Here is a 22,109-nt window from a genome sequence, read left to right as displayed (position 1 = left end):
AATATATATATATATATATATATATATATATTTTTTTTTTTTTTTTTTTAAGCAAACTGGCTGTAGTGTCGCAGAGAGGTAAAATATATTTCCTTACCCAGCACGTAAATCGTAGCAAAGTTTCATGAACACTGAGATTCCCTCCGGTTCTGCTTTTATCCTTCCGTACACCTGCTGCTGCTCCAAATTAGCGTCTGTCTCTCAGCCTCACGACGACGACTGCTTTCTAGGTCCCTCCATCCCTGCAATGTCCGCCGCGCTCTCCGTTCAGTACCGTCCAAACGACTGTATCCTCCTCAGCTTGTTGCGGCTAGACGGACAGGCTGGTCATTAAAACTGAAGAAATACTTCAATTTTTTCAAAAATACCAGTTGCGCCCTTCTCCTGCGCGGGGAGCACCGTTGAGACCCGCTGCTTACTGAGACAAGCCGTGCCCTGCTCTTTCTGGTTGATATCACAGAAACAAGCGGGGAGCTGGGCCGAGGAAATATCGTCAGTGCCGTTTTCTTAAAGGGGCCGCAGCTTATTTACGGGCGCTTCGGAGACGACAGGATGTGAGCAGCGTTAGCTCTCTTTAGCACCACCTTGTGATCGCTATTGTCATTTTCCTCAATCATAAAACAGGTGGTTAAGCAGAGGACTGCGATTAAACACTCGAAAGTCATTTTAAAAAAGCACGTAATTACTATGATGATTATCCCAGGATATGTTGTTGGTGGCAGGTCCCTTTTTAGTCTTCGGGAATCCATATTTACGTATTTACAGCATTAAATACATAAAGAACCGTATTTTTAATAATTTGGCATTAGAACCACCTTAGATTGGGCCAAACAAATGGATTAAATGTAAATTTACTTGAGCGCAAGTAGCCTTGTTTTTATCTGTAGTCCCTCTTACCGACATGAATACTAATCCGGCATATATACTACACCTACAAAATATACAGGTTTAAAGTTGTATGCTAGGAAATTACAATAAAGTGGAATGCCTTTTCAATAATATAATTTCGAGTTGGTATAAAATTCAAATGCCCTTTTCAAGACTGTACAACATAAACCGCCAGTTATTCTCTTAAAACCTCAAACCAAATTGCCCCAGATTAATTATGTCTACTGAAAGTAATCTAATAGCAGTGCTTTTACATAACTTCTTATTCTCACTTTCATTCAACTTATTTTATACAAACAAATTCAAACCTTGCCAACATCCAGGCTATAAATGTAGCCAAATTCCCTTTTCCGCCAGTGTTCTTTGCTATACTAACCTTTGCGTGCTGGTTACGCCACGTTGTGTGATCTTCCGTGTGTTCTTCATGCAGCAGAATCCAAGGTAGATGTCTTACCGCTGATGTAATTACTCCGTTGTTCCTAGAAAAAGCATAAATCAGCCTGTTTTTGAGGCCAACCGAGCAAGCATGACACTGTGCTTTGACAGAAGGACGAGTCGGAGGAGGAGAAACAGTAGTCAACTGACCCCTGACCCCTGAGATGAGACTACAGATTAGGGGAAGGTAAGCACAAGTGCTTTCTGTGTCTGCTGTAAGACTATCAATGAGCTCAGTAAGGATCACCCGAGTCCTGTGCTATCTAGAGTTTTCGCCCAGTTCTCCTGCAGCAACTCCTCTAAAACTTTAAACATACTGAAAGCTAGTCTACGCATCACATAAAGAACAAACATTCATGTTCAGCACGGCTAACTTTTTCATTTAAACCAGTAAAACAGATGGCTCCATGTGTGTATGTTTGGTCCGCTGACAGCTGGAGAGATAGTGCGCATTGAGATTAGCTCCGCATTTGTGCATAGACAAATTTTAGAGGCAAAGTGATAGAGGATTTTGTTTGCTCTGATCCTGAAGGCGGGTGGTAACAAGAAAGCGAATCGTATTTTAGATGTTTTTTTTTGTTTTTTTTTATGTTTTGGGATTTTGAGTTATCTAGTCTTTTTCAGGATCTAAAAGCAGTTAAGCCTGTAAAGGAGACAATACATGTCACTGGAGTTTGGTTGTTTATAACATACATGTGTGTATTAACACAGAGCCAAAGAGGACAGACATCAGAAATGTCTCTTTTTTTTGCCATCCGTCTACTTTCGAAGGATTATATGATAATTTCCAATTAAGTTAAAGTCCATATTTTGCAGTGGGAGATATTATTCACCCAAGTGGAAAATACTGAATATCAACATTTCTTTCAGTACTGTCAGAAAGATATTGGAAAAGAATATCTTGTTTGGAAAGGATTGCCAAGAAACAGCATGCTCGTTCTAAAAGGAATTTAGTGGCATTGCTTATGCTCACAGTTGGCTTATGTTTGTTCAGTTGGCTTGAATAAAACATAAGACTTCAAAAAAAATGTCTTTTGGACAATATGACCGAAGAAGAGTTGTTTGTTCATACTCCACAGTGCCGTGCAATTACTTTCCACTTCGTTTCAATTAAAATTAAAAAACACTTTATCTATCCCAAAGGGAAATCAAATGTTCTCGTAACCATATCCTCCACATACCTTCAAAGAGTCGCCGTTAGTGGTGATGCTGTGGACAGGAAGGATCTGGAATAGTATAGAAATGAATTCAGGCTCTGACTGAAGACACTGTTGCTGTATGACAGCCTACTACTTGCCAATATGTGGGCAACAGAAATGATATTTCACAGTAGCATGTGTTGGATGATACCATCAGTTGTTGGCAAACATTGCTAATACACCTCATTTGCTTTTTCTGCTTCTCTTTAAATCTCCATATGACTGTATGGTCATATGGAGAGAGAGAGATGTTGGAGTAGGGGATGTCATCCTTTGCCCATTATGACTGCTGAAAGAAATGGCTTGAACTTCCACCTTCTCTCTTTCCTTTGTATCTTTTGGCATTGTTTGCATGGTTCCATGTTCCTGTGGTCTTAAACCAAACTAAACCAAAGTTTGTCTTTTTTGTAGCCATAGAACGTAGACACCTTCCAGTCATTGAATTGAACATAAACCCATGCATACACCAAGGTGTTCAGCAGTCAAATGTTCAACCAGTGTTGATGTTCCCAAATAAAGCAGCAAATGTATAACAAAATGGCTAAACAAGAAAAGAGTCTACGTGTTGTAAAGGCCCAATCAAAGTCCAAATCTGACCTTGACTTAAAATGCCGGGATGGGACTGGAAGAGAGGTTTGCTTATACCAGCAATGTTTTAAAGAACATCTGGCCAAAACTTGAAGTATTTGTTTAACTATTTTCCAAATATTTATTTCACTTTACTAAAACAATCTGTTCTGTTTGTTTGGAAATGAATGTCGAAGGTCAGATTAGATGATCTTGACAGTAAACACTAAGATAATTCCCAACACTCAGTTGAGATTATCTTGGATTTATTTCTTGTAGATAACCCATCCGACATCTCTTAAGTATTTGACTCCCTATGGAATCAGTTATGAATTCTTGTTATGTGCCCTTGTTAAAACCCCAAACAATCACCCAAACCATCTTTGTTTGAACATGTTACTTTTTTAAAATCTGACTAAATCCGACTGTATGTCACCTGATTTTGTGCTTTTCAGGAGATCATTAGCAGCTACAATCCTAGCCATGATCAGTAAATACACCAAACGGGATTGGGCACCAAACGTGGGGACTAATGCATCTAGATTTGATTTCCTCTATTCATTCAAACACACACAGAGAAAGAAACTACTACTGCTGCTGAGGTTTTCCCAAATCCTCCCTCTGTGCTCATTTACAAACTCTATAATAAACCTCTTAATCCAAAACCAGCACATTTTCTGGCAGGTTGCACAACCACGCAAGTCTTACGCAACTGCCAGAGCCTCCAGAGTCAATTATAGAACAGTTGGGAGGAAGAGGAAAATGCGGATGGATGACGAGGCTGCTGACGAAAATCCCACGTTGATAAGATGGTTGATAAAATGCTAACATGTTGAAATGTGCTTTTGATTAAAAAGTATAAAAAACAAGACGAGAAATCCACGATATGTTGCCGAAACCAACACTGTAGGGGTGGATTTCTTTTTTTTTTTTTTTTTTTTGCCGGTTTTGGAGCTTTGATATTATTTGAAAGTAACTTCTGCTTACTTTCCCGGCAACAATGCACATGTTGCACAAGTCTGAGCAGACAGAATTGGGAAGTGGTAATTTAAAGGTCAGAGGAGACACCCAACTGGCTGAAGATGAAACAAAATTTGGGTTTACCATACTACTACATCTACTTTGACTTGATGAACCCAAATTAGTCACGTCTCGTCTTGCCAGCTTGTTGATGTACAACCATTCCTGGATTGCAGATCTGCGAGACACTCCTAAAAAATGTCTGGAAGAAGTCCATCTTGGCTTGTAACAAGGTAGAAATGGTTTAATTAAAACCTTTATGTCAATTGATGAATATAATCAAGATTTGCTGTTGCCCTTTTAATAAAAAGGGTAAGCGAAAACATCACGCTAGGACTTCTTTAGATTTTTTTAGTTATTCCATAAGATTTCTATCCAAAAAAGGAAACCTTTCTTAACTATTAGCTATCTACCATTGTTTCACTTGGTTCCATTTGCTGAGAAGCTGAAAAGTTCTCAGTTTTGAAGTTTGAAAATGAACAAGAAAGTCCATAAAAGTGAGGGGTTTCTCACCAGAATCCTACCTGGCATGGAAAACTGCTTATTTGCACGTTGACAAGACTAGATGATAGATACTGGATGTTTGATAGAAAGAGAAACAGTTCACGCCTAAACTACAGGCGTGAACAGGAGACCAAAATCACATTTCTACAGATCATTGTCTATTTGGATTTAAATAATCAAAGGAACTACCTCAACCTTTTGTTAGGTTCTACAAAATGTAATGGGTTTTTCTAACCCTATCTTGAATAGGTGTTGTACTTTCGTTAGATGAACAATCTACTGTCATGGCCTAAAGATTTGGCACAATTGGGTAAGTGGCTTTAACATTTTTGGACTTCTCTTTTATGGGTATATGGTATATTGAAAATCAATTAAAAACCTCGCAGATAGTATCATCTAAAAATCACTCTATTTCTGTGAATATTCCCCCGGATTCAAAACTTCTGGCAAATACCTCCAACATACTGGATGGAAAACAAATGGGCAAATTTCACTTAATAACAACTCATTGTTGTGTTTTAATCTTTCTGGCATTAGTGACCTTTCTTGAACAGTAACTTGACAGGATTTTCTTAGCACCTAATTCAAAAACTGTAACAATTTTTGAATTAGTGTTACCTTGTGACACCACCACCAAAATAGGCCAGAATCCAAACCAATGATTTCTCATATTAAACAGAAGGGTGATTAACTTCTAAAGGCATCAAGAATATCCTTGATGCCTTTCTGAGATGGAAGTTGGTACTTGCCACAAGGCTGTTGTCCACCTCTGGAACGCCCACCTACTGCGAATAATGAGCAAGTTCCGCACGGGTGCCAACACAGTTTCATAGCCCAACACTCAAGAGACGGACTTCATAGTCATTATTTTGTAAGTTTTCTTCACTACTCACTTTCCAGATTTAGATAAGGAAGGTAAAAGTTTGCATGATGGTTGATGAAATTTGCTGAAGCACATCTTTTAAACAGCAACAGTATTTGCTATGGTCCATACAGGCAGTTGCCCAGGGTGACATTGGAAAGGAGGTTAACACAAGCACAAGGTGGAAGAATGAGTCAGTGGAGAATGAGATTTTTAAAAAATGGTTATAACTGATTGTTTCTGACCAATTGGTGTACTTCTGTAGTTAGTACCGAGAGCATTTCACAGAGTATCTGTCTCATACTATACAGTCACGACATAGTGATAGATTTAACAAAATATATAAATGTATAAAAGAACAGGTTTTAAATAAAAGTTAGATACTCTAGTGTTAAACGTGACTACACTGCAGTTATACTGTTTTAGCAGTGGCAGAAGGAAGAATTAACCCAAGGGGCCATCCATGCATTAGCCACCATTGCATTGAAGAATTTATGTCTTTATATGTTTTGTTTTTATGTACGGCAATTGTCAAATAAACCCCATAAGGGCAAAAGAAGAAGAAGAAAAAAAAAAAAAACGAAATACTACAACAGATTCCGAAACAGCGCTTTCGGCATTGTAGTTGTGAGTAGACATTTTTCTACCACCAGATGGCAGCATTGCACCAGTAAACCACCGTCCTCGTGCGGTCGTGCTCTGGACCACACTCCAGGTTGATATCAGTAGCTCTGGCGCACGTAAATAATTTAGCTTGTTTGACCGTGATAGGACAGAGATAAAGAAAAACAACAGGGTCGGTTTGATAGCCCTCTGAGAGCAGCAACATCGTTCATACAGTGTCTCAGGTGTCAAGGAAGTTTATGGAAGTCGATACATTACATTATCACAAAATGTCATCCTCCTTACCTAACTATGCGCAAACTGCCAACAAGTTTTAAGGCCGTTACAGGTAATCGAGTAGTGTCAAACACGTCTTACTGTGTTTGACACTACAAATGAGGACCGACTACAGCTGGCATAACAACTAACCTCCTAACCGACTGGTGAAATTTGATTCTGCCGTCTAACGTTTCACTCAGCTTGCTCTCACAATTATTTAGCAAGCAGTACCCACGGGTAAGCCGTCCAAGAGTTTATGTAGCCAACTTTGACGAGACCTTTTTCACGGAAACTGTAAAATGCTTGACTGTGTGACTACAGAGCTGAACTAAACCATAGAAGAAAAATATTGCTTGTTTAGTAGACATAAATAAATCTGAAGCAAAATCTGAAGTCAAGGTCTTCCTCGCCAAAATTTGCTCATGTTTACCTCTTTTACTCTTCACAGCGGCCATGTTTCATTCCACCCGACGGACGAAAGCAGGAAGTTAAAAATTGGTAAGGACGTTTTTAATTTTACAATCACAATCATCTGTTGTTGTTTCTTTTTTCCTCCAGTGTTTAAAAACATGAAAAAATAAATATACATCATTTTACAAAACAATCTCCAGTGTTTCGGATCATACAAAAGCAAAAGGACAACAGCAGTGTAAAACATTGGGAGTGTGAGCTGCAAAAAGGCGAGTGGTAAACTGGCTGGACGCGTCGCCCCGTGTTTAGCTGCGAAATACGTTGAGATTTAGGTCGCTTTATTTTGAAAAAAAACAAACAAACAAAAAAAAGGATATCAATTGATTAAAAGTTGATGAATATGAGGCGGTGCGTGGTGTGGAGGTAGAGCAAGCCGCCAGATATCTACTAGTCCTTGCTGGGATGGTTGAATCTGATGTAAATAAAGGCCACTAGTTCTGGGAAAACTTTTTTTTTTTTTTTTTTTTTTTTTTTTTTTTAAGATGATGCGTATAAAAGATTTGATTTCTTTTTGGAATGAAATGGAGAAAAACCTGAAGCGACGGGATCCTTAACGATGTTTTGTTACTGTGGCTCGTAACTTTGGTAACGAGGAGCTTGTGTCGTTGATCGATCAAACGGGGAAGGTCCCAACAGATGGCAGGTTTCTGCTTCGTTGTAAATAATAATAATAATAATAATATTTCTCCACTGCTTTCTCAGCCAGGCTACATCTTACTACACCATGAAAGCCTATAAGGTGTGAGTGAATAAGGCCTCTGTCCTACATAAAGGCACAATCAAACAGTCTTCCCAATATTTTTCAAGGCATTCTTTTTTCTTTTTTAGTTTACAAACTTGTTCTCTGCTTCAGCTGAAATAGAAAATACATTATTTATTCTTCTTCACTTAAAAAACAATATCTACACAGTAATTACACTCTAAATACACCGCACCGAGAGGTTTCTGTAGAAACCTCCGAGCTGAAATGAAAACAGTTCTCGGTGCGCACGTCCTCCGCCGTTGGACTTAGCGGTCTGCTTGTGACGCTCGAAGAGGCTGTAGTCTTTGAAATCCTTTTTTGGACTACACATGTACCAGCTTGAGATCACTTATCGAATGTTCTCAGGCAGATATTAGAATCTGTCCTGGAGAGTCTTCAGCTCGTTGTAAGGCCTTCGTTTTAGTCGTTTTTGGCACACGGTTCTCCGGTGAAGCATTCCCTTTATTCGTTCTCGCATCCTTGTCTCTGCCGTCCCAGGTAGTCCTAAAGTCTGCCGTTAATACTGCTCGCTAAAACATGACAGGGGGTGTGTGGACCTTTACCAAAGTTCTACCCCCTCCGTGTTCATCTCACTTTCATTTCTTCTTCTCTTCCCCACTGACTGGCTCCTCCTCTTACAAGGGCGGACTGGTCTGGAATTGCCTGACGGGTCAGATTGAAGTCTCGTTACTGCCACTGGTGAAGGAGGGAAAAGGTTGGTGGGGGAAGAGGGAAGGGATGCAGGGAGGAAGTGTGCAGGGAGAGAGGAGAGGAGAACATGCAAGGTGAAAATGGATGCAGGGATGCAGGAGTTGCAGCGGCTGAGGAGGATGGGTGTGTCATTTCATGCTAAACGGTGCCATTTTGTTAGATTACAACCACAAGTTTCGACGTTTTTTTTTCTGGGATTTCATGCGACAGACTGGTAGACTCGGTTTGATTGTGGGACAAAGTTGCAACATTTGTTACATTTTCAGCAGGTGCAGGTCGCTTTCACACCGCTCTGTGTCAAAACATTCAATCCCTATCAAAAACCTGTTCACCCGCTCGCCTGTGGTGGCGCTGCACCAAGAAACACTGAAGGAAACAACATGAAAACCTCAGAAGAAGTCATGAGTGCAACTTCCTTCTTCACAAAAAGTGAACAAATATGGAGTGGCGTCGGATTTTAGCGGATGTAGGATTTGTCTTTTGTAAAAGACCACGAGCCATTACTTGCGCATTTATTTTGGTTGTCTTTACCCAGAATGCCCTGCACTGTCGTCTGCTTCTTGGTTATGGAGCGGTCTCCGGTCCACTTGCATTCATATAGAATTCAAACCACACCAAGCGGACGAGTTCACTTCAGCTGAACCAATACCTTGGTTTTTAGGCGGACCAGAGTTCGCTTTTTTTGTCCAAATCCCCAGTCGCACTGAACTTTCTAGGCAATTGAGTTACAGTTCAATTAAAGTGGACTAAACACGGCTACTGTGAATGCACTCTTGTTTGCTGTGTCCACTACTTTTCTGATCATGATTATGCGCAAACCTTCGGTTGGTCCATCTCATAAAATCCCAAGAAAATAAAGCTTGTGGTTGTAATAGCATCACGTGAAAATGTCAGGGTTATGTAAACAAGGTGCTGCAATTAACATTTTCTCTCTTATTTAACAAAAGGCAAATTACACTAAGACAAATGGCAAGCCCTTCCATTAGAAGCCTTTTACAGCATCATTCATTCCCTAAGTTTAATGAATGAGTCAACTTCATAATTACTACTACTACTTATGCCTTGTAACTCGTGCAAAGAGGCCAATGTCCAACCATGTTGCTACATGCGCGACATTTTGTCTTACTCTGAGTCGGAGTCGTTTCCTCCGTTCACCGTCCCCGACTTTAAGTGCATTGCCACTCCGCCGTTGGTCTCCCGGTAAATGCCCCCCGGTGGCGGCGCGACGGTAATCTGAGGACGGGGCGCGACAGGCGGCTTCACCAGAGAGCCGTGGTCGTGGTTGCCGAGGCGACCCCCTCCGTCGGTAGAGGCCTGCGACGACGGCCTGGACGTAGGGGTTATGATGTTGACGGACGACGGAGGCGGGGCGGATGTGTGGTTGTTGTTGATGGGCGGAGGAGAGGTGATGGTCAGGGAGTTGTAGTCGCTCAGCTTCTCCCTTAGACGATTCTTCATATTCTTGTCCGTCAGCGGAGGAGGGTAGCTGATTTTGTTCTTTAAGATGCCTGACCAGGAGGAGCGATGGAGTTAGAGGGGCTTCAGGCCAAACCGTCTACAGTTTTCACAGGTCAGTTCCTTCCCTTACCTTTCCTCTGCTCTGGCTGGTGGTTGCTGTTGCTGTTGCTGATGGGTTGGCTGGGAGGCGGCGCGTCTTTGGCGTTTCCGGGCGCCGGCTTGTCTTTCTCCGGTGGAGCTTCCCTCTCTCTTTCACCGACGTGGTTGAGTTTATTTTCCGGATGCATTTCCACGTTGACCTTGGTCTCCACCCTGAGCCGGTCTGTCACACTCAGGTCCTCGCTGTCACTGGCTGTGGTGCCATCTGTTGGCCAGTAAGGTCTCACGTGGTTGGACACAGAGTCACCTAAGAAAAACGAAAAGAGATGAGCAGAAAATAAGCCAAGTTAAAGTAACTCTTAAAAAGCTTAAGTTTAACAAGCAAAAAAAAAAATCTGTTAGCTAAAATGCTATGTTAGCATGTTTTCTCTCTACTGAGATTTTGATAATTTTTGAAGCTGTAGTTTGATGTCAATCATTTATGTGCGGACAAAACTTATAAGGAAAGATTATTATTCAGAAAAGTAAATTTCGCATCTTTTTTGAAAGTCATAAAATGTGTTTCAGCTGCTTTCTGTGGCGTTCAAACCTCCCTAGCTGCGTTTCCACTGGAAATGTGCGCAAAACTGTTCTGCTGTTGTCAAAAAAAACATAATTTCACGATCCTCCTACGACTTTCTGTCATCTTCTTCTTCTTTTCCGCCATTAGTAACATCCGGCTGTGAAAAACGTTTTCCATTGCAGTTTTGGAAACACACTAATTTCGTTAGTGCCGAAAAATTTGCCTCAATGTGAATTTTTTTCAAAATTGACGTGTTTCAATTAGGCAAATTCATTTTCGTAGTTACTTTTGACAAAAATGACTTGGGTCATTATTTTAGGAAGTTTGGTATTGCATTAGAATATCCTCATAAAGCTAATACACACATCAGTAATATAAAACAAAAAATGCAATCCATTAAGATTTATTACAAACAAATAGATATATTTAATGATTTTGTTCATTGTTGATGGATGTGGTTTACAAATACTGCCAACATTAAGCAACCACACTTTGTCTCTCCACATTTCTGTTTTAAATTTTTTTTATTTTTTCTTGGTTCCATGTGATATTTTGATAACTTTCAGTGGAACCGGCCTTATGGGTACCTTTTGGAGTGCTGTGAAGGGGCCTCTCGTTGTTCCATTTAGGCTTGACATCCAAATCGTCGTCTTCGCTGTCAGAGGAGGCGTAGGAGGAGCTGTGCTCATCCACAGACAACTCGCTGTCTGAGTCAGAGTCTGCTGGGAAACCAGGCAGGAAGGGATATGACAAACTTCTTTCACTAAAATCCTGAGATAAAGGTGCCAAAACATAAAAAATAAAAAATAAAAAGTCCCCCTTACCGTCTCCTTTGGTGCCATTTCGGTGGAAGAGAGGTCCATCCAGATCTGTGTGTCCTTTAGCTGTTCCTGAGGAGCTGGGCTTCTGACCCGACTCTTCCCTATGAGGATCCAGATGGATAAGGAAGGCAGACGAGGCAGGAGGTAACAGCAGGGTGGAAAGTAGAGGTACACAAGTATTTGTAGGAGACGGAGAGAGGGGAAGTACAGCGTTATTGGAAGTTAATTCGAGCCTCGACTTGTAGTTGTCGTCAACTAGCGTTCAAGGGCTGAGACATCAGACGTCTCTCGTTACAAAACATCTGCCCCTGTTGTTTGCTTTGACAGAGCTAAAATGAAGAAGTCGTTAAAGAGTCCCCGGGTCAGGTGAAAGTAAATATGCTGCCACCTTAAACATTTGTAGAAATAAAATACTGCCACCGACGGAGGATTTATGGGTAACTCCTAAACCACGACAGGCGCTATTTTTACGCTAAGCAACCGGCTTGAGCTTTTTCGGCTCATAAATTAGGGTTAGATTCCATCACCTGTTGATTGTAAATTACAAGCCGACGAGTCAAAGAAAGTCATTATTTTCTTTTTGTTCTAGCTAGCTGCAGCCGTTTGCTCCAGGATTGAGAAATTTGCTGGAGGGAAAATCTGCTACCGGAGACTCTGAGCTGTCTGAGGGGCTGATCTGAGAGAAGCTTCTGGACTTGCAAACAGCTCCAGGGAGGAAATGGAAATGTCTACATCACATTCCCACCTACGTAGGTACAGTCCGTTTCTTCTCTCCGTTGCTTTTTCAATTTCTGCTCTCTCTGCTTCACATCCCATTCCAAATGGGAATGGAAAATTAAAGCAGCCGATTCATGCTAGCTGTATTATAAAACCAACACAGCTAGCATGAATCAGAAAAGGCTATGCTACTAATGCTAAACCCACATAAAGATTTTAGTTTTTAATTATTGTGAGATACAACACCTCTGTCCATGCAAATGTAGCAGCATCTACATTTGGAAAATTACACCATTACTTTAAAAGTAAGTTTCACAAAACTGTCAAACTCTAACAAAAACAGTAATAAAGAATGCTAACATTTGCGACAAGTTAAGATTAAGTTTTTGGGATAAGACAGCACCACAAATGGCAATAATTTACAAAAATAGTAACTGGACGCAGTCGTGTGTGTGTGTGTGTGTGTGTGTGTGTGTGTGTGTGTGTGCGTGTTTATTTATTTTTTGCCAAATATGTTTTATTAAGAATGGAAATTCTGTCCTTTGGGTGTGGAAATGAAATAAGCCACAAGCCATGCAATAGCAAATTTCAGCATGGTCATTCAACACAGGTGTCATCATACAACAGTGAGAGAAACAGAAAAAAAAAGAGAGAAACATTCAATAGTAAGGAAAATGTGACTAAATAGAAGTGCGGATAAAGCAGATAAACATGAATAAATGACAAACTAAGGCCAAGGACTTAGTGTGCATTAGTAAGTGTGAGACATTGAACGTTTCGTCAAAAACTGGAATAGAGACAAAAAAAAAAAAGCAGTGCAGGACTCTAGTGAAAGCAGCCATGCAGTCAGTGGGCGTGTACCTGAGTGCGTAAGCCAGGTAGCTGCTGCTGCGGCTCTTGCCTGACCTGAGCGTACTGTCCAGGGAGACGTTGGACTCGCCGATGGCTGTGCGATACAGAGGCCCGTCTTCTACATATGTGTTGCAGTTCAGAGACCGCTGAGAAAAAAAACAATAAAAGTAGATTAATTTTTAAGATTTTTTTTTTTTTTTTTTTTTGCTGATTTTACAAGATTTCTTAAAGATAATAAATCCACTTACAGTGAGTAAGGAGGCCCTCGTGGTGCTGGAGTCGTCCTGTACTGTCTTTTTACCTGTGAAGACGTTCTTGAGGTTTTTCCTCGCCTCTTTGTTGAAGATCACATGGAAGAAGAAGATGAAGACTCCCTGTTGAAAAAGCAAAAATATTGCTATGACAAAAGGCCGTCGCTAATCATGAAGATGAATTTTAGATAATATCTTTATGAATTCATTTTTGGATTAAGGCGCCACATGGGGTTTTTACCTGCAAGCAGCTGAAGATGGCAAACAGGTAGTGGAAAGTCATTACGTCGCTGTTGACCGCCATGAGACCGAGCAGCCAGGTGGCGCTGATGAGCAGCAGGAGGAGGAAGGCCATACGCAGCGCAGGACTGAGTTGACATCAGTAAATAGAGTTACAAGAATGTTATGACATGTGGGTATACGAATGTGACAGAGACACTTACATAGCTCCTGACTTCTCCACAACCTTCTGCCTGCGACCACAGGAAGCCTTCGCTGCTAAAATGAAGATCACTATGTTCACCTTTAGTAGCAGCAAGAAAAAAAAAAAAGAACAGTTAATATTTTTCTTTTAATTTACTGTAGATTTAGAATGTATATTCTGGGTGCATTTTGAGACATCATCAATAACCTTAACAAGGGAAGAGAAATTAAAACTTTCTCTGATGATGGGGTTCTTTTGGTTTAGCTTAAAAACAGGAAAATCTGCTGGATGTCATTGCACTCACTTCAGTGCGTTTATACATCGTGTGATAAAATAGCTCCTTTTACCAGAGGTCTGATAAAAGGAGTTATTATCATGATAAAACTGCGAGATGATGTGGACGTACGAGAACAACCACAAAGATGGGTCCTGCGAAGCTCCAGATGAGCGTGTCGTGCACAGAGAGCCAGCAGAAATCTGGATTTCCATAACCCTGAGGATCGAGGCCGACTGCCAAACCTACACACACACACACACACACACGCAGACAAATGAATCATTTTTCAAAAATCAAAACGTTTGTGAAGTTCTCCTTTCGGTATTGCTCTCAGTGAATTGTTCTGAGATTTAGATTTACAGTGAGTTCTCACATATTGTAGCATTGCAGATATCGCTATGCTAACAACAAGGCAACTAAATATATGCTAAGCAGCTAATTAGCTAAACCAATGACTCAACTGCCAAAACCTGTAGCTAGTACTAGCATTATTTTATTCTATGCTTGGTTATATTAGTTAAAATAAAGTGTGCAAGATTTTAACTAACAGAAGGAAGATTTTAGAGGAAAGATTTAATGTGCTGCTGGAATAAGCAAAGAAATAATTACAAGGCTTTTTACACATCTTCAAGATTGAAGCTAGTAATTGTTGAGGGCGTTGCCTCTAAATGCAGCCATCGGCCTCGTTTCTCACCGGTGATGATGGCCGGTATGCCCCAGCCGATGGCGTAGTAGAACCGCATGTGGCCGTGGTTGATGTTCCGTAGCTCGGTCAGCATGCGGTAGATGTGCAGTCCCTCCACAAACATCCAGGCGAACGTGCACATGTAGAAATAGTGGAGGAGGATGGCTATCACCGTACACACAAACTGGCAGGAGAAGGGGTCAGGCAGAAAAGAAAAAAACAACAGAAAGGGAGAGTTAGTAAAGAGATTCTTCAAACTTTGCAACAACTTTGTAATATTCTATCTTAATAACTTCCAAATCCTAATTCCAGCCTTTGACATCTCACCAAATTGGATCCAGGATCATTACAAATATCCCTAAAATGATTTGGATTTGCTCCTCTGCAACTAGGTAGTCTCTCCATTTCTTTTTTTATTTTTACTCCCAACTTAATCATCTGTTGCCACGTTATAGGAATGCGGTACGTCAGTGAATATCCAAGTGGTTTCCATATAGTTTAGCTAGACGAGTGTGCAGAGATCAGAGAGAAAGAAAGGAAAAAAAGTTCCTCTGACAGATCTATAAATTTAGCAGCACACAGCCTCGGGCACGAACTGACAGCATTCCAATGGTCAGATCTGTGTGCTCATGCACAACATGCATGACTTCCACTAAATGTGAAAAATGAAGAGATTAAAGTTTCTAAGTTTTTAGCTGAATTACAAAATTGTGGAGATAGCATGTAAACTCGAAATCCTGACAAAACCAAACAAAAAACTTGGGGAATTTTAGAAAAGAATTATGTGTTTAGTTAATCCAGTGGCTTTAACTATATGTGTAATTGTTGATCCTGCTGCATTAGTCTGCAGAGGTAGATAAGCTTTATGGCTTCTAGAACTTAAAGTGCTAGGCAAAGAATAAAAAAATCAGTCAGAATAATCGTCATATGAGAAGAGCATATTTTGCTATTCAGAATGATGTTTCTCAAAATGGCAAATATTCTCCATTTTGAAGCAATTGTCAATGCCATTGGAAATATCTGACGTATTTGAAACGGTAACCAATGATAAAGGATTAAATGTGACACCAAATGATCAGATTTTAGGCATCTGATTTAGCCAGACTAGCCAAAGCAGACAGGTTTGTTTCACTGTGGCATGTGGCTTAAAAGAAAACTTATTTTTTACTTTTTCAGAGTTTATTGAAGGTTTCTCCAAGCCACTTTTCAAAATGGGAAAGACAAGACAATTAAAAGGTTTACAAGTGTAATTATGGAGAAAATAAAAAAGGTAGACAAGGACCCAAGTTTATCTTGCAGCCATAACCAGAATGGTAAGGGAAATAAAAATCCATCTAAGTTCACTGTTTGGAAACTTGGTGTCACCAAACAACCACTGGATACAGTTGTTTGCCTATGGAGGAATTTTTCTTCCATAACCCAAGAGCACACGTTTTCATTATGAAAGCAGGACTCCATGTCTTTCTTCTCAAAACGTGTAACGCTTGTACTCAAAACTTCTCCTCGCACTCACACTTAGTCTCTGCTTGGACTCTCTGCTCGCTTTTGAAAACTCCTTTTGGCCCAGTCGCCCAGCAACCTCTCAACCAACAAAATGAAAGTGGTGTACTGGGTGCGTTTGTTTCATTCTAGTGGGTGTACCTGTGTGGCTACTATTGATTGTAGCAACCTGCGTCACCCGCTGGATGTAGGGAGAAACATCATCAGCCTTCTGCTCCGTAGTATGCTAAACATCCGCCAGCAATGTGCTACCAATCGCTAATGCCTACTGATCTTAGGCAGGATTTTGTTCACCCAACCAAAGACAACATTGTCACGACATGATATCTATCTATAAGTTTTGAGTACAATCATTAAAAGTTTTGAGAACAAAAAGAGATGAAATCCTGCTTTCAGACTGAAAATGTGTACTCTTGGATTAAGGCAGAAAAATTCCTCCATATTTTCCATATATTTTCAATATTTTCCAAAAAATATGGAAAATATTCCCAAGAAACGGCCCATTTGTCCTACAATCACAGACATAAATTCCCTAAGTTTTGCATGTACGCTTTGATTGTGGGTTTCAACAACAACCACGCCAGCTTGGCCTCGAAAATGAAGAATAATTACATGGGAAATCACCTCATACCCAATGTTAAATACTGTGGAGGATATGTCACAATGTGGGACTAGGAACCGTGTTGGACTGTGTGACTCTGAAATACAAAAAGATTTAATGAAAATCTGGCAGCTCTACCAGAAAACTGAAAATGATTTATTATGGGATCTGTAGGCAGGATAACAATTTGAAACATTTGGCCAAATCAACACAGACATGATTCAACAGACTACAGAAATCCTGACGAAGGGAGTTAAGAAGATAGTTCAAAGTGAATGATGATGAATGTACTCAAATGAAGTTGCCTAGATTCTCCCACACAAGTGTGGAGAGCAATGCACATTATTCCTTTAAGCCTGTCCTTTGATGCAAACCCAGATTTTCTAAGACCACAACTGCTTACATTTAACACCAGAATGACTCAGTACTTGTATTTCTGCACTGTAGACATGCAAAAGATGTATCCAGTTAAAACCAAAAGGATTTTTTGGGAAATCTTTGCCAGGACCTACCACCCTAAGGCCTTTGCAGACAGGTACCAGCATGCCCACCACTGGTGTGTGTGTATGTGCTTGACTTGAAAGACACCTCCTCAATGCTCAGCTGTGCATAAATGTGTGTGTGAATAGATAATAAATGATGCCCTTAAATCAATATGTGGAATGACCGTCAGAGGTTGCCTAAATAGTATAATTTGCACTGATAGACACGCACAATTTCCCATCGTATCCCAATAAAATCCATCGACATCGGTGGTTATAAGGCAACAGAATCTGAGAACCTTCAAAGGCCGTAGCATGTGTAAAACGAAACTTTGCTGACCATGTTGTCCGTCTGATTGATGCCGAGTAGGAAGACCAGCTCGCAGAAGAAGAGCGTCGCCACCAGGTTCCTGTGGATGGCGTGCAGGTTGGAGCGCAGCCGGTGCAGGAGGCACAACAGGACGAAGGTGAGGAGGAGGAGGAACAGAGAGACGGACACCGTGGCGTAAGTGACAATCTTCAGCGGGAGGACATCGCCGTGCTGCGTTGGAGGAGAATTCAAAGATGTCAGAATTCAAAGACACGGTGGAAACGTGTCGAGCTGCGTGGTTGGGATGGAACTTCGTGACTCTACCTCTCTCTTCGAAATGTCCATCAGCACAGCGAAGCTGGTCATGTGGTTGCACTGGCAGCTGATGTGGCTGTTGTTCCGGTTGAGCACTTCGCAGCCTCTGGAGGACCAACCGCCTTTGTTTCCGTTCCTAAAGGTATCAACGGACAGATTTTATGTGAAAGCTCTTCAGAACATTTCAGCCACTCGACAGTGATATGCGGGTGTAACTCACGAGGAGGAGGAGTGGTCCCAGAAAACGCAGACGGGTTTTGTCCGCTCCTCCGTCTCCAGTAGGGTGTACTCCAAGGTGATGGGAGGGTCCAGGACGGGAGGAAGGGGTGGACCCTCGCTGTGGACAGTGGCGCTCACGATTGCTGTGTTGATCACTGGACGGTTGGGGAGCCTTAAAGGAATGGCATAGTTACAAGTATTATTGAAACAGTTGGTGTTTTTGCAGTTTTTTTCTTCTTTAGACAACTACTACTACTGCTGTAGTTGGTGTGCATTGAGTTATCCGCTGGTGATCAAAACTCCAGGCTTTCCTATCAGTAAATGCACCGTACCCAAGCAGCACCAGCTCAAGCTAGCACCACACTCTTTGGTGTGGATGTTGTCACTGAGTTATAAAGAGATTTCAGTAATGGTTGTGAAAAAGCAGGATTGTATGTCATTTGTAGCTATCTTGGAAACGTTTGTAAAATTAGTCGTAACTTCAGTAAACAACAGAAAGACTTACTGCAGAAAGTTGCTTTTTTTAACCTCTTTGTATTAGAAAATTGTTGGCAACAATTTTGGTAACTTCAGAGTTGAGCTAATTCTTAACTAATACAGAAGGAGAAGGATGTTTTAGTACTGCTAGCTATGCTAATCACCACTCGATGTTTAGAATTTCATCGATGCAATTATTTTCTATCTGAAGATAACCTGAGAACTTTGGTTTACCATGAATATTTTCTTTGACATTGTGTTTTAGATATAACCCCCACAAACATTTAGCTTGAGTCAGACTCAGGTGAAATCATGTTCTTTTTTCTCCTAGGTTTTACAAACTGTACCTCAGAATCCTCCTGTCAGAATCGTATCTTTCCGGGAGGAGCTGGCCCAGCGACTTGTACACGATGACCACGGCAACCGGCTTAGGTGCAGGCGGTTCAAGGTGGCGCCGTTTCCTGTCAGACACCGTGTGCTCCTCTTCCTCGGGATGATCGGTCTGGGTCGGAGGTTCTGGAGTTGGCTCCTCTGCGTGCGAAAGAAGAGGGCTGAAAGATGAGAATTAAAATAAAAGTGGAGGAGCTGTTCTGATTTAGATGATGCAGTTACCTTTGTGGACACGATCTCGCAAGTTAAAAAGTGGAAAGTGGACAGAAGACCCGAGTTCTCTGGGGTAGGACTCTTGGATGTCCTTAAAGCGAGGTAACGTCGCCTTCTCTGGGTCTGACACATCCAAGTAGTCCACAGTAAGGACTGTGGAGCAGAAAAAAAAGAGAATGGGTAGGAAAATAAGCCGAGGATAAGAAAACATGACACGTGTGCGAACATGTGTACAATCTGACCACGGTTCCAGCACTCACTCATGTTTTCAGTGACAATGGTGAAGGGTTTGAGGTAGGTCTTCCTGACGTTTTGGGCCAATGTGTTGGCATAGTCCTCAAAGTTGCGAAGCAGGTGTGCGGTGCCACCTTCTGTCCTCTGGATTTGCTCCCAGTGGTCTTTGGTGCCAGGGTCCAGAATGGCACTGCCAGCTCGCACCAAGTTCTGAACAAAACCAAAAACAAAAGAGAAAAACAATAAGATAGAGATGGACATTCAAGTGAGGTTGATGTGTGTGTGTGTAGCTCCATAACTCGACACATACGCAGCACCAGAATCACCGCGTTTTGCTTGGACGAAGGGGCTCACCCAGAGTGTGTGTTTTATGAATTCTTCCCAACACCGAGACACATTAAATTAGCCTCTGGCGGCAGGTAAATTTAATACGGAGGCTCATTCCTAGATCTTAATTAGCTCCAGGTTTTACATTTGAATAAATTCCCAGAAACATTTAACAGAAGGCTACATAGACGACAACAAAACAAGAAGACTCTTGTCTTTTGCACCTCGTTGAACTCTGCGTCCTTCATGGCGGTCAGATCGAAGCCGGACTGCTGGCTCTCGTACTTCAGCACGTGGTTCAGCAGCTGGGAGGCCATCTTGACGTCGTTGCCGTAGAAGTGCGACTTCCTGTTCGTGGCGCTGTGCAGCAAGCGCACGATGGTCTTGGACTGCTCGCTGTTCATCTGGGAGCTGTTGCGGCGCAGCTCCTCGTTCTGGAAAAGCAGGCGTGTGAAATACATTCAAAAACTTGAGTTTCAAACTTTTCGTTTCGTCGGAGAGTGGCACTCACCATCTTCTTCAAATTGGAGAAAGTTGCTGTGGTGCAGTTGAAAAGTTCAGGAGACAACCAGCCCTTCTCGTCGCTGCAGTGGCGAATTGCAGTACCTGAAAAGAAAAAAAAAAAAAAAAAATCAGATAAAAAAACTCAACTTTCATTTATATTGAGTTGAAATATACAGGAGCTGTCTCTTCAAATGTTGCAAAAAACAAAACACAACATATTCAACATAACTAAGTCTCTCTAACAAAAGAGCGAACAGTGAAGCAGCTCTAGAGTACCTGGTGTTTTTCCAGGAGTCTTAAGGAGCAAACCTGTACATGACTCCCTGGCGTGAAAGCTCTGCCGGATTAACGGATTAATAAAAGATCCTTATTACTGTGTTTTGTATATCGTGTAGGTGTGCTTACGTGCCTTAAAAAGACTAACAAGAGAACAGCTGCACACACGGTTTAACTGACACGAGATAAATTGAAATCTCGACTTTGAGGTAGCTGTGATTCATTTATATTTATACAGCCTATGTCAAGGCTATGAAGTCTTGAGTCATTTCTCACGTCTTTGTGCTTCGCTTACACAGAGGCAGAGTTATTGCTACAGCTTGATGAGCGGCATTTATCAACATCAATTGTTCCTTCTCTGCATATTCCAACGTTTCCAGTCTTTATCAAACGTTTGCACTGTCCTCTAAAGGCATAGAGCTCGGCTAGCAATGTCAAGGCTTATTGAGACTGTTATAGAAAACACTATAACAAATACTTAATATCTTATTATGTTGTTTGCCATCTTACTTCTGTAGCATTCTGAGTTAATGTCCCTGGAGAACACTTTTAAAAGGGGTTATTAAGTTACACACCACTGGATCCTTTGGGGCACCCCATGGCAGCAGGGCGTCCGAATTTGGTCTTTGGCCACCAGATGCCAGCGTCAAACGCCTTTGGGCAGCCTTCATACACAACTGCAAAGAAAGCACGAGTTATTTAAGGCACGACCAATATTTACAATGTTGAGCCACAGATATTTTTCAAAGGCATTTTCTTTTAACATGACATGGTGACAGACTTTCAGGTCAGCTCTGATACATGATTACATGTTGCATCAAATCTGAGTTAAGAACAAAACATGTCTGGAAGGTGGAAGCTTGTTGGGCACGCTGACTTTCGAGTTTATGGTTATAATACAAAATTTAAGAGAGTTTGAGCACTTTCCGTACTGCGTATAATGTGGGATGCTCAGATTTGAATCTCTGCTTCCTGTCAGCTAAGAAACAGTTTGTTACGAGTGAACGCTCCAGTAACCCTGACAGCAAAAGTCCTCTCTGCGAGGCCACAAGGCCGAGTTACGAGTACAGATGACAGATCGACGTACGGCAAGTCAAGGGTGGACACATCTCTGTGACAGCCAGAGCAGAAGAAAACAAACATTACGCTTTATTTGTTCTTTAATATCATCACTAGATCAGAATCTTGTTTCAGTAAGAGATCGTTTTTAAAAATGGAACCACATCATGTGTTAAAAAGTCTGAGCATGTCCCACCAGCTCTGAAAAGCTTCATGTTAGGTCAGACTGTGACATTTGTTTTTTGTTGTCCATTCATCTGTACTGTATTGTGTGTGTGCAGTGCTGCTGCCAAGTCAGCCCAATGGCCAGACTTGCCTCTTCTGCTTCACTGCTCGGTGACAAAGACGTAAAGTTAGCTCGACTGCAGCACCGGCGGATGTGAGTGGCAGCGTTTGTTTCCGTCGGGACACTTCAGTGATTCATCCAGGCCAGCTTTGTGAACCACGAACATCTCATGCTCGATTTGAAGAGCAGGGCCTGATGTTTTCTATTTACTATTAGCTTAAAAAAACAATAAAAAAAACCCATTCACCTACCTTCACATCCAGTGGGTGTCACTTCAGCAAAGGGGTTATCGCAGCGGTTGCACTGACGGCCGATGACGCCTCCCTTGCAGGGGCACTGGCCGGTGACCGGGTCGCAGGTTCGAGACTCGGAGCCAATGGGGAAACAGTCACAGGGGTAGCAGGTGTCCTCACCCTCAGGACGATAGTAGTTGTCCTGGAGGAAAGAGAAATGGTAAAACGGAACTGAAGATGACAACTGAGGGAAAGT

General features: G+C 41.6%; 2 protein-coding genes and 1 long non-coding RNA gene across 8 annotated transcripts in view; 1 reads left to right on the top strand and 2 right to left on the bottom strand.

Annotated features, from left to right (window-relative positions):
• Window positions 1–492, bottom strand: part of gramd4a (GRAM domain containing 4a) — a 43,760-nt gene extending 43,268 nt beyond the window's left edge. Inside the window, exon 1 of the mRNA XM_015047401.1 lies at window positions 98–492. Coding sequence (XP_014902887.1) covers window positions 98–126 — 29 coding nt within the window. The 5' untranslated portion in view covers window positions 127–492. The remainder of the gene's footprint in view (window positions 1–97) is intronic.
• A 5,706-nt stretch (window positions 493–6,198) lies between these two features.
• LOC106956521 (uncharacterized) lies at window positions 6,199–17,463 on the top strand. The gene is made up of 4 exons (XR_001426788.1): window positions 6,199–6,594; window positions 6,806–6,855; window positions 11,815–11,974; window positions 17,381–17,463. It is a non-coding gene; the product is annotated as an uncharacterized LOC106956521 (long non-coding RNA).
• celsr1a (cadherin EGF LAG seven-pass G-type receptor 1a) overlaps window positions 6,903–22,109 on the bottom strand; it is an 86,529-nt gene continuing 71,322 nt past the window's right edge. For 4 of the 6 annotated variants that reach the window (XM_015047409.1, XM_015047412.1, XM_015047414.1 and 1 more), the window contains 21 exons: window positions 21,872–22,055; window positions 20,851–20,952; window positions 20,007–20,101; window positions 19,720–19,929; window positions 19,195–19,378; window positions 18,944–19,087; window positions 18,679–18,862; window positions 17,856–18,026; window positions 17,645–17,771; window positions 17,351–17,551; window positions 14,437–14,611; window positions 13,872–13,984; window positions 13,485–13,564; window positions 13,283–13,409; window positions 13,039–13,164; window positions 12,800–12,936; window positions 11,225–11,322; window positions 10,988–11,119; window positions 9,870–10,145; window positions 9,408–9,789; window positions 6,903–8,233 (listed from right to left, as the gene is read on the bottom strand). In XM_015047409.1, coding sequence (XP_014902895.1) covers window positions 8,206–8,233; window positions 9,408–9,789; window positions 9,870–10,145; window positions 10,988–11,119; window positions 11,225–11,322; window positions 12,800–12,936; window positions 13,039–13,164; window positions 13,283–13,409; window positions 13,485–13,564; window positions 13,872–13,984; window positions 14,437–14,611; window positions 17,351–17,551; window positions 17,645–17,771; window positions 17,856–18,026; window positions 18,679–18,862; window positions 18,944–19,087; window positions 19,195–19,378; window positions 19,720–19,929; window positions 20,007–20,101; window positions 20,851–20,952; window positions 21,872–22,055 — 3,276 coding nt within the window. In that variant the 3' untranslated portion in view covers window positions 6,903–8,205. Of the gene's footprint in view, window positions 8,267–9,407; window positions 9,790–9,869; window positions 10,146–10,987; window positions 11,120–11,224; window positions 11,323–12,799; window positions 12,937–13,038; window positions 13,165–13,282; window positions 13,410–13,484; window positions 13,565–13,871; window positions 13,985–14,436; window positions 14,612–17,350; window positions 17,552–17,644; window positions 17,772–17,855; window positions 18,027–18,678; window positions 18,863–18,943; window positions 19,088–19,194; window positions 19,379–19,719; window positions 19,930–20,006; window positions 20,102–20,850; window positions 20,953–21,871; window positions 22,056–22,109 lie in introns of all 6 variants that reach the window. The other 2 variants (XM_015047411.1, XM_015047413.1) reach the window with 2 other exon arrangements.

This window comes from Poecilia latipinna, unplaced genomic scaffold (assembly GCF_001443285.1).
Source record: "Poecilia latipinna isolate Pla-1442-1.1 unplaced genomic scaffold, P_latipinna-1.0 Scaffold825, whole genome shotgun sequence".
Taxonomy (NCBI): Eukaryota; Metazoa; Chordata; class Actinopteri; order Cyprinodontiformes; family Poeciliidae; genus Poecilia; species Poecilia latipinna.
Note: the sequence above shows the minus strand (reverse complement) of the source record. Positions and strands in the feature narration are given on the sequence as shown.